A 12,355-nucleotide genomic window follows, 5' to 3' on the forward strand; every position below is an offset into this window, starting at 1 on the left:
TCCTGTTTAATTCGCTGCCAGGTTATTATTCCTGCAGTTAGCCCTCTTGGGAAGAGACCTTGAGCCTTAGAGCTACATTCTGCCAGCTGATTATTGCTCCCCTCTGCTTTGCCGATTGAGGAAGGATTGGTTTTACAACAGTGCAGTCAGACCTTCCCACAGTCCTGGGCAAAAATAAAGCAGCAGTATAATTGCTTTGCACCATCTTGTTTAATCCTTTGTATTGAACTGATTGCAAAAGGGTATCTCATTAACCTTGGGAGAGCGGTTTCAACAGAAAACCAGGAATACATGGGTTAAATTATAAGAACTAATTTCACAAATATGACTTTTAATTCATTGAGTTTAGTAGGTTGAGGATTTCGTTAGAGGAGTCTCTTGAAACTGATATAAGGTCGAAATCAGTGGTTTTCAAACTCCCCCCACCCCCCAACTCACATACCACCTTAAGCAATCCCTTACTAATCACAGAGCACCTATGGCATAGGGATTACTTAAAGTGGAATGTGATTTTAGGAGGGCAATTTGAAAACTGCTGGTCTAAACAAAGATGACCTTTTGGGGATCCTGTACTCTTGGTTCCCACCTTATCCCCACCTCAACCTAACAGAAGAAACCTATGAACTTTACGGATAACAGAATTTTACTAAGTGAAGAGATTGAGGAATATGGCACTAAGAATCAGGCAACAGACTGGTGTGATCTGGTTCAATGTCCAAATGGGCTGCTCTTGCTTTTGTGTTTCCTAAGCTGCCGACTTAGAAGTGTGGAGTGATTTGGACAACATTTCTTAGAGCTTGCATAACAGGCTTACAGAATTACTTGTTCTCAAAAGGCATTGAACTTAAGAGCAAAGAGGTTCTACTGAAACTGTCCAGGCTGAGGCAGCACCTGGATTTCTGGTCTCCTTACTTGAGTCAGGCTTTGGAGGTGTTGCAGAGGAGGTTCATCAGGTTCATTTCAGAATTGAGGGGGTTTAGGTTATGAGGAGAGATTGAGTAGCCTGAGACTACTCTTATTAGATTTTAGAACAATGAGGGGTGAATTCTATACAGGTAAACCCAACTTACGATGGGGTTCCAGGACTTGCATCGTAAATTGAAATTATTGTAAGTCGGGGTCTACCTTTCGGCAGTGGAAGTAACAAAAGAGCTATAAATAGATCCAATCTTCAATCAAGTGTAGAAACAAGTATTAAATGAATGGAATGCGGCGAGCAAGATGACCTTGCTCTCAGCATCCCCCTCTCCCTCACTCACCATCTTCTCACGGCACCGAGTAACTCAGGACCACGGTGTCACCTCGCAACCTATACCTGGGAGCACGCGCCCTGTGCATTCTCGCTCACTCGCTCTCCCTCCCTAGAGACTGAAATCTGAAGAAAGTTATGAAAGGAATGAATTAGAAGCAGGGTAATTGCTTGTACTGGTAGGTGAAACTAGAACCTGAGGACATTGCCTCAAGATTCAGGAGAGTGGATTTAAAACAGAGATAAGGAGGAATTATTTCCCCCAGTGAGGAGTAAATGTGTGGAACTCTGCCTGAGGAGGCAGTAGAAGCAACTCATTACATTTATTTGAGACACAGATATTTGTATAATAGGGGAATGTGGGGTTATGGGGAACATTTGAGTAAGTGGAATTGAGTCCACAACCAATCGGCCATGATCTTATTGAATGGTGGAGGAGTCTCCACAGGCCAGACGGCTGACCCCTGCTTTTATATTCAAATGGCATCCTTCTGGGCTTTGTTCATCTAAGATGTTCCCTAACTGAGACAAGCATGTTCTGATTTGTCCATTCTCTGTGTCTCTGCACATGTTGACTTTGTGCTTGTGGTCAAACACAGGGATGAGAATCTCTCTGGCAGTGAACTTACAGTGAAACTCGAGCCTGCGTTCTTAGCCGGATTGCGATGTGGCCAGCCCCACATCCGGGCTAAATTCTTTGAAGTTTTCGACAACTCCATGAGGCGACGAGTGTACGATCGGCTGCTGTACGTGACCTGCTCCCAGAACTGGGAGGCCATGGGGAGTCATTTCTGGATTAAGCAATGTATTGAGGTGAGCATAAAAATTGTTTATCTTTGTCAGGTGAGGGGAGGAAAATTTAGGGGTGTCGTCGGGGATGTTTTTTTTCACACAGAGAATAATGGGTGCCTTGAATGCATTGCCAAGGGTGGTGGTAGAGGTGTACAATTGGGAAATTTAAGACTATTAGGCAAGAAAAATAGAGGGTTATGTGTATGAGGTAGGCAAGGTTTAGAGTGCAAGGATTAGAGACAAGGGGGGAGAGAGAGGGAGGGGTAGACTGAAGGAATGAGAGAGAGAGAGAGAGGAGAAAGAGATGGGGAAGGGGAGAGAGAGGGTAGGGAGTCAGAGAGAGGTGGAGGGGAGAAAGAGGGAGATGAGTGGGATGAAAGACGAGAGGAGTTAGATACAGGGGTAGAAAGAGGAGCGAGAATGAAAGAGAGGGGATAGGTCGGCACAGTGTCGTGGGCTGAAGGGCCTATACTGTGCCTTAATGTTTATTTTGCATCTTGCTGCGGATTTTGCAGATGCCTAAGTGGGGCCAAGTTGATTTGAAATAGGAAACTGCAAAAATTTTGAGCATCTGGAATTAAATGCATTTTATTTAATATTGGGAAGGAAAGGGGCATATTTTGCAGAGTACCTGTTCGGCTGCAGCAAATAAGAACTTTGGACATTGGTGCATTGTACTTATGTGTATGACAGTCAACTCATTATCACATGTTAACTGAGAACACAACCAAGGGGAGCGCTTGTGTATTTATTGACCAAACGGACAGCAAAATAAAACAAGTCATCAAGGTGACCCATTGAAGGAACAACTGCTTCAGGTTAAGGTGCTTTGTACTTTTTGAAGGGGCTCAAGTTGTGTGATTTTTTTTTTTCCCTTTATTGTTTTGGTCTGGCAGCTGTGAAGCCCGAGGAAGTTGGTTGCTGAATTTCCCATGGTGTGAGACATCTGTAATTGCTGCAGATCTCCCTTGTTCCACAGAGCTTTGTGGAGTGCTCAAAAAGTACCTTTTTTGTGCAGAGCTTCTAACTTTTCAGAGAGTTTGCAGACGCAGCAGGTCTCAGTACAGAATGTACTTTTAGCCTGTGGGTTTTTATTTATCAGCGGCATCGCTTGAATGTCCCATCAATAACTCTAGCGTGGTCATATTTTGGATTATTTAAAGTTCAATTACACAATATGTTCAGAGCAGGTTGAGTTGGGTGGAGCCTGTCTGCAACTATTTGGTCTCAACAGGAACTCCTTAACAATTCACCTGAACATGTTTACCATCCTTGTTCCGGGAAACCTAAAATAAAATCGGGAATGCTGGGGAATACTTGGCAGGTCAGATGACATCAGTGGAGACTTGCTATCATTTGCAAGGGGTACGGTCCTGCTGCAGTGCAATGGGACTAGGCAGAATAATAGTTCACAGACTAGATGGGCTGAAGGGCCTGTTTCTTGGCAATGGATTGATTTCCTGTAAGCAGTTGTTCATAGGCACCTCAATATTCCAATGGATATCCTCACTTTCCTTCAAATTCCCTCAGTATTCTTTGTTCCTCGTCTCTGGGTGAAGACTTTTCCCCCAGAATTTCAACTTGTATCTGTTGTTTCTAGTTCAGCGCAATGCTGTTACAGCACCAGCAGTTTGGGTTCGAATCCCACGCTGTCTGTAAGGAGTTTGTACGTTCTCCCTTGGTGTGTGTGGGTTTCCTCTGGGTGCTCCAGTTTTCTCCCACCGTTTAAGATGTATGGGGGTTGTAGGTCAATTGGGTGTAATTGGTCAGCATGGACTCATGGGCCAAAAGGACCTGTTATCGTCTGTATGTCTAAATTTAAATTAAAAATGGAAATATCCTCCCATACATTATTTTAAAGCTATCCTTCTGATCAGCTTTCTGCCTTCCAGCCTTCCTACCTCCCTTGACTGAGCTGACAGTTTTAGTGCCATTTAATATAAATGTGAATCAGGTACTTTTAAAGATCATTTGCAGCTCGTTCTGTCTTGCTCTATAAAGCGTAAAGTGGACAGGTTATCTACAGATAGAGAAGCCGTGTAGAATTACTGCCTCACAGTGCCAGAGACACAGGTTTAACCCTTACCTCTCGCACTGTCTCTGTGGAGTTTGCATGTTCAATGACTATGTAAGATAAGTTGAAGAGGGTGGTTGTTGGCCAGCATTGACCTGATGGGCCAAAGAGCCAGTTACCATGCTGTATCTATGACTCTAGATCATCCATTCTCAATCTTTTTTCAGTTATGGCCCCTTTAGGATTCAGCTCAAGGTTTATGGGCCTGCTTCCCTGGGAAGCAGTCAAGTTTAGTTGGTTTCTTCCGTACGTCTCTCCCACCGACTACGTAAGACATAAAAAAAAATTATGTTACGCAAGTTGAAAAGGAAACACAGTTTTTACTTAAATGTGCTGTGGCCCTCAAGAGAGAATGGTTGCTCTCGATCCATCCATCCATTGAAGATATCAGCATGAGGCATTGCCTCCTTAGTCTTCACTGCACCCTTCAGCATATGACCAACCTTTTTAGGTTCAAGAACTGTTTTTATCCAATAGCTATCAGGCTCTTGAACTTCCCCCTACTACCCAAACCATAAAATAGATAGGGACCACTGACAATCTATTGTAGCTCACCTGTTTTTTTTCTTGCTCTATCTCCAACTGTGAATATTTATTAATCTATCCTTTTATATGGATTTTCTCTTTTTTTTCTTTTTTAGCATATTGTGGAAATTGAATGTATGCTTGTACACCTGTGTAGATGCATCAGGCAAGGATTTTGGCACATCTGAACATTGTACTTGTCCGACAGTAAACTCTCATTACTCATTACTGGAGTACATAACCAGCTGGAAATCTGTCTACATTTCTCATCACCCCAAGGCATGGAGAATGGGCTATTTGTGGAATTAATCTCAAGAACTCTGCCCAAAGAAGCAGTAGAAGCTTCCTCATTAAATATATCTCACATGCAACTACATTTTTGTTGGCATGGCAGGAGAATTAAGGGCGGTGGGGAAAAAGGCAAGTAGATGGGAGCTGAGTCCACGGCCAGATCAGCCGTGATCTTACTGAATGGTGGAGCAGGCTGGATGGCTGACTCCTGCTCCTGTTCCTTGTGTACAATTGGAAGAGGTGTGACCTGCAAGACCATGTTCTTATGTAGCTCTGGAGAGGGTGCAGCAGACAATGACACGGATGTTGCTATTACTGGAGAGTTAAAGCTATAGGAAAGGTCTGGGTTGTTTTATTTATGGTGATATTTAATTAATGTGGATATAATTGAGAGGTCAACCACCACACGACATCGATTTAGGTTAATTGATAAATGGTTAGAGGGGAGTATAAAATATACCCAATGATAAGTCTGGAATTTCAAACCGTAGAATAGTACAGCACAGAAACAAGCCCTTCATCCATATCAAACTATTACTCTAGTCCCACTGACCTGCACCCAGTCCACGGCACTTCATACCCATCCCTTCCATGTACCTGTCCAAATTCTTCTTAAAAATTAAAATTGAGCCTGCATTCACGACCTCGGCAGGCAGCTGGTACCACAGTCCCACCTCTCTGTGTGAAGAAGTTCCCCCGAATGTTCCCCTAAACCTTTCCCCTTTAACCCATGTCCTCTGGTTTGTCTCATACCTACCCTCAGTGGGAAAAGCCTATCTACATTTACTCTCTTTCCTGCTCCTAATTTTAAATAACTCCATCAAATCTCTCCTCATTCTTCTATGCTCCAGGGAATAAAGCCCTAACCTGTTTAACCTTCCCTGTAACTCAGTTCCTGAAGTCCAGGCAACATCCTTGTAAATCTGCTCTGCACTCTTGCAATCATATTGCTATCTTTCCTGTAGTTTCGTGAACTTGCTGCCTGAAAGAGTGGTGGGAGCCAAAACCATGAGCACATTCCAATCAGAACCCAAATAACTCATCTGCAGGGATGGGGGTCCAGAGCTGGGTATGCAGCTAATCTGAAAACCAAACCACAAAGATTGGAGATGCTAGAATCTGGAGTCAAGAATTGCTGGGGGACCTCAGCAGATCAGAGAGCATCCATGGGTAGAAGTGGTCAGTTATCCTTTATTGAGATTAAAGAGAAAAAGGGAGATATTAAGTACATAAAAGGGGGAAGGATGCTGGGCAAGGGGCAGAGGAGATGGGGTATAACAAAAATTACAGCACAGTACAGGCCCTTCGGCCTATAATGCTGTGCTGAGCAATATAAACCTATTTAACACCCTTATGCTATATTTTTCAGGACAGAAGGTGTGAGAGGTGGAGAGACAGGTAGAGAGGAAAATCACAGGGAAGGGAATAGGAAAGAACAGAGAAAAAAAAGTATGAGTTGATAAAGAAGAGATGGAAACAGTGGAACCAGATGGGGGTGAGGGTGAACCAAAACTTGGTTTTGTGCTGTTAGGTTACAGGAGGAATATGATCTGTTGTTCCTCATGTTTATGTTTGGCCTCCCCTGATGGTGGATGAGCTTGAGAACGGGCATCTCTGTTGCATTGGTTGGAGAAGTTGAAGTGGCTTCGACTAAACTAAAGTCCGTTTTCAGCCAACATTAAAGATAATGGGCTGAATTGTCTTCATCTGTACTTTAGATTGCTGTTCTTTGTTCGTTTCATCCTCTTGTGAGTAGCTGCATTCCCTTTTTCAACACCCTTGATGTGCTGTAGTATCGAACTGGTCTTGTGTGACTACACGCATTGAATGCCAGCACACTGACACTTCCTCAAACCCACTTTTTGGAGAGAGTAGCAATCTGCTCCACAGAGTCAGTTCTCCATTGGGAACACCTTTTTCCTGAGTAGGGTGTGTTACATTGTTCAAACAGCATACATAAGCAAAATCTGCAAAGGAGAGGATTAAAAACAAATTTTGGGCATGGTTAGTATGTTAAGAAATATTGGCAGTGAGAGAGAGAAATGGAGTGGCAAAGTTGTTTCCCATGGTAGAGGAGTGAAGAGGGCGAAACCTCAGGGTTGAAGAGCACCCATTTATAAGAGAGATGCGGAGGAATTTCTTTATCCAGAGAGTGGGAAACCTGGAATTTGCTGCCATGGGCAGCTGTGGGGGCCAGGTCATTGGGTGTATTTAAGACAGTGATTGATAGGGGATATGGGAAGAAGACAGGGGATGGTGGCATGGACTCGATGGGCTAAATGGCCTACTTCTGCTCATATATCTTATGGTCTTAAGGTTCATGTCCATCATTGACCTGAGGCACCAGCTCTCTATCCCAGTGGCTTCTGCTTGACTTGCTAATATTGCCAGAATTTCTACATTGGTATTCAAAATCTGCCAAAATTCATGGCCACTTCAGGGTGAGAAATTAAGCTGTTTGTTTCTATTTATCTCTGCCCAATTGGAATAGAAGAGTTGGTGAATCTTCCTGAATTAATACTGGAGACGCGATGTGGAAGCTTAAGCAAATACACACACCTGTGGAATCTTAAGCAAATACACACACCTCAGCATGTCGAGGAGCATCAGTTTTGGATCTTCCCCTCAGCACTTCATGTTGTCTGATAGGATTTAGTCATTTCAGCGCAGTGCGAGTTCAATTCCCTCGTACCGTTGGTTCTCTGTGTGCCCCTTCCTGTCAATCGATGTCATTCTGTTTTCAAATTTTGATTTACAGCATGGTAGAAGCCGTTTCTGGCCATTTAAACCCAATTTATGCTCCATTACACCCAAATTAACCTAAACCCTGAACATTATGGAGGGTGGGAAGAAACTGTAACACTCAGGGAAAACTCAGGCAGACACGCGAAAACATGGGATGAATGACTGATGAACTGCTCATTCAATCCCTCTGAGAATCCACTATTTAACAATATTTATAAGCATATAAATTGCTTGTAAATATATGTACTATGTCTCTATGCAGTATATGTTTGCATGTTTTTCACCAAGGACTGAAGAATGTTGTTTCATCCAGTTGTACTTTACAATTGTATGATAATAATAAACTTGAACAAACTGCTTACAGACAGCAGTGGATTTGAACTGGCTCACTGGTGTTGTAATAGTATTGCGTTAACTGTGCCGACCAGCTTTAAAAACCGTGCCTGTTATCTGTAGAAGAATTGCTGATAATGATGTGTTGCTTTGCCTTGCTTGGGTTTTGATCCTTACGCTCCTACCTGACCCCTCAGCTACTGCTTGCTGTGTGCGAGAAAAACACCACCATCGGCACCAGTGGTCAGGGCGCCATGCTACCATCCATCACCAATGTCATCAATCTGGCCGACAGCCATGACCGTGCAGCCTTTGCCATGGTAACACACGTGAAACAGGAACCCAGGGAAAGGGAGAACAGCGAGAGCAAAGAGGAGGTAATCTGCTTTTCCTAGTTTTTTTTTGCCCACCTCTTGCATAGCCCATAGATTTAGGTTAAACAATTAATGTGGAAGGTAACACATTGTTCCTTTAGAAATCCCTGCTGAAGTTTGATGGATGGATGGATGTCCATTCTGGTTCAATGCCAAGAAGTCACTTAACATTATTGGTTTAATTTATAATAACGTTTTAGTGCTCTGTAATGTCCTGATTTTTCAAAGGAGAGTTGAGATTCACTGACATCGCTTGGCTCTTCTATTCAAATAGAGGCCAGAACAGGTGTGAGTGTCAGATACTTTTTTCGAAAGGTTGTTGCAGCCAGTACTCGTACCAGCATGTTATTCCATTTTTCTGAATTTCCACAGCTTCATTTGCAGCCTTCAGCTTATTGGTCGAGGAAACTGGCTACTTTCTGGGAGTTTATAGCAACTTGCCAGGGCTTCTTTGACTTTGGAAACTCTTGATCCCACCTGCCGAGACAACCAGAGCAGGGAACATCGAGGAATTTTCTACTTTCTTTTGAAGATGCCCCTTTCTCTTAACAGAAGGCTCAAAATTCAAGGGGAACAGGTTTAATGTCATTGGTAAGGAAGACGAGCGATGAAGAAAGTCTTTACTACCCAAAGAGATCTCAAACTTGCTGTCTAAAAAAGCTGCCCAGTCACGGACACTTGGTGACTCTGGGGGACTCTCCTTTGCTTCTCTTTCTCTGATTGTAAAGGGGGGCCGGGCTTTGCTACTGGCATATCTTTGTCTGCCTTATGACAGACTAAAGGCAAAAATTCATGTAATATTACGTTTCTGTTTTATTACATGACAATAAATAGTATCTGATCTGGACATTAAAAAGACATTGAGACAGATAAATAGGATTGGTTTAGAGGGATATGGGCTGAACTCAGGCAAATGGGGACAGGTTCCTGGGCTTTTTGCTGTTCTGTGAAACTCCACAACTTTTTTTTTTACATAGAGTGTGATGGGTGTATGGAATGGGCTGCTGGAGAAGGTGGTTGAGGCAGATATAGTTAGAATGTTGAAGAAACATTTGGATGGGTACATTGATAGAAAAGGTTTCAAAGAATATCTGCCAAATGCAGGCAGGTGGGACTTGTGTAGGTGGGGCCTTTTGTTATGAAGGTGCCGGTGCCAACGCTCCGGACAGGAAAAATCTCCAGAGGGTTGTTAACTAGGCTTGTGATATCACGGGCATCAGTCTTCATTCCATCAAGGACTACAAAAGGCAATTTCTTAAGAAAGCAGGCCATGCCCTCTTCACTCTGCTACCATCTGGAAAAAGATATCGGAACCTGAAGACAAGCACTCAGTGGCACAAGGACACTCCCGCAAAGCAACGGATTTCGTGACCTGTTCCTGACAATAAATTCTGATTCTGGTCATCATGGGGCCTGTTTCCACGCTATATGACATGATAACTCGATGTGGTTGGCACAATCAGACCAGTTACGTATTAAATAGGATAAAGAAGAGGCCAACCGTGCCAAGCCAGGTCAATGTAAAGAACTTGGTATACTTCACAAAGCAGACTGAGGCTGGGCTCCTTGACCAGAGTTCTTGTTAATTATGTGAGAAAAATCTGATTTGCCTTCAGGCACACTGCAGTTCTAAGTAATAAAGGATTTCCTCTGTGTATTGGGAGCCACAGATCCACGTGACTAGCCAGCCCTGGGCCTAATTTCATTTCTGTTCGAAATCCAACATCATCTTAAGACTAAGGGTTGGTTGGTCAGCGTGAGAAAGGTTTCTGCTGTGAAGGAACTGCCCAGTGAAATATGAGTGCTCTCCATGGAGTACAGTATCTAATTTGCCTTGTAAATGGTACTGATTAATGCAATACAGCTTGACTTTATTTGAAGGGAAACCCTTTATTGAATAACATTTCAGGATAACATTTCAACAGTGTTCCATGCTCTCATCTGGGAGAAGCTCAAATGTGTTCCCACATTCAGATGGAGCAGATAAGGCTGCAAAAAGTAATATACTGTAAAACCTCTGGTATCTGGCACTTATGGGGATCGGTAGATGCTGGATAGGTGAATTTCCAGGTTACTTGAGATTGGTAACTAATGGCGAGGCGTGTACATTTTAAATTTCTGTATTTTCTGTCTATTTTCCACAATTTTTTTTTCCGGTTGCTCAAGACTCTTGGTTGCTTGAATTCCAGATAAAGGGTTTTGCTGTACATTTTATTTAAGCAGAGCATTTTAAATTAAAATGTTGAAACAATTATTGATTCTCTTTTGTGCAAACTAGAGTGGGCTTTGTGAAGACAAGCTCATTACATCATCAGGTGTGGGAGAATGGTAGCATTCCGATTCCCAGTAAATCAGAGACCGGCCTTTTAATGCATTAGATGGTCATTGAGCTGTATCCACAGGGGCAAGTAAACAGTGGACTTAAACAAGACGGGCAGGGAGATTTAAAGAAGACTTGCTGTGCTTGGGTCCTAGATTCAGATTTCTGATTTAGATTTCTGATTTAGATTCAGATTCCTGATTTAGATTCAGGTTCCTGATTTATTGTCAAGAGTACACACATGACATCACATATAACCCTGAAATTCTTTTTCCTGCGGGCGAGGCAAAATTACCACTTGTTGGCAGTGCAAAAAAAAACCTGACTCAACGTACACTTGTAAACAAGTAAAGAAACTTAAACAAATTGCAAAACAAAGAGAGATAGTAAAAAATCAATAAAGTGCAAAAGGAAGAGTCCTTAAATGATGGAGTTTGTCGTTGAGGAGTCTGATGGAGGAGGGGGAGCAGCTGTTTCTGAACCTGGTGGTGCGAGTCTTGTGGGACCGAGACCTCTTTCCTGACAGCAGCAGTGCAATATCTGAAGAAGTGGATGGCAGCGTGAAAGACATCAGTGAATACACAAGAAGCCACAAGTTTCTGCCTCTAGTTTTGATTGGCTGCTGCTAAATGTTTTCTTTTTGTAGCTCTGTGGTGTGGATTATGTCCTGAATGAAATGGATTTACTCCAAAGCAGTGCTTTTGTACCTGATGCTGGTAAAATACCACCAGAACATTAAGAGGTAGCATTGTATTTACTGTAGGAATGAGCGTTCTTCATGTATTCTGTAATGATTCTCATTTAGGATGTGGAAATTGACATTGAGTTGGCACCTGGAGATCAGAGCGGTACACCAAAAACCAAGGAGCAGTCGGAGAAAGACGCTGGCAACCAGCTACACATGCTGACAAACAGACACGACAAGTTCCTGGACTCCCTCCGCGAAGTCAAGGTAGGCACCGTGAAGCTTTCACTCGAGCGTGCTTGCCTCTTTCTGTCTTTCCCTCACTGATTTGTAGCCATTACAGGCAGCATTGGCATTTGTTGGGAGCCTTTAGTTTCCCTTGAGCTGAGGAGGCTGTTAAACTTGGTGGTGGGTCTGGAGTCACATATGGGCCAGACTGAGTGAGGAAAGCAGACTGACTTCGCTGAAGGTCATTGGAAACCAGGTGGGTTGTTCAAGCCTTTTGAAGTTATTATCATTGAGATGATACTTTTTTTTATTGAATGCCGGACTCCAGGATTAAATATTTGACTATGGTGGACGTTTCAAGGTGAAACTCTCCTCCTCAGGTCCAGGTCTTAGACTGGAAAGCATGGTGGGAGGCTTGTCACTTTATCCACTTTGCACTGTTTCTACACGAACATTCCTCAGTCATGATGAAGAGTTTGGGCTCAAATCATTGCCCATCCTTTTTCTTCCACTGGTGGTATTTGGCCTGCCAAGCTTCTGCAGCTCAGCCGGCAGAAGATTCCATTTGCAGCCTCCTGTACGTCCCTGGCTACCATAGTGGAATTCAAACTACTGTCTCTGGATCAGAACTCTGCCAGGCCAGCCAATTAACCATGACACTGTTGTATGCCTGATGTTTGTTGTGGGCAGTGTACAAATGTCTGTACAGCTGTTTGCTTTTTTGTTCCCTTCAATTAAG

General features: G+C 43.2%; 1 protein-coding gene across 4 annotated transcripts in view; it reads left to right on the forward strand.

Moving 5' to 3' along the window:
* Positions 1-12,355, forward strand: part of trrap (transformation/transcription domain-associated protein) — a 228,147-nt gene that overhangs the window by 125,865 nt on the left and 89,927 nt on the right. For 3 of the 4 annotated variants that reach the window (XM_069906478.1, XM_069906479.1, XM_069906480.1), the window contains 3 exons: positions 1,849-2,062; positions 8,207-8,386; positions 11,509-11,655. In XM_069906478.1, coding sequence (XP_069762579.1) covers positions 1,849-2,062; positions 8,207-8,386; positions 11,509-11,655 — 541 coding nt within the window. The remainder of the gene's footprint in view (positions 1-1,848; positions 2,063-8,206; positions 8,387-11,508; positions 11,656-12,355) is intronic. The other variant, XM_069906482.1, reaches the window with a different exon arrangement.

This window comes from Narcine bancroftii, chromosome 12 (assembly GCF_036971445.1).
Source record: "Narcine bancroftii isolate sNarBan1 chromosome 12, sNarBan1.hap1, whole genome shotgun sequence".
NCBI classification, from domain to species: Eukaryota; Metazoa; Chordata; class Chondrichthyes; order Torpediniformes; family Narcinidae; genus Narcine; species Narcine bancroftii.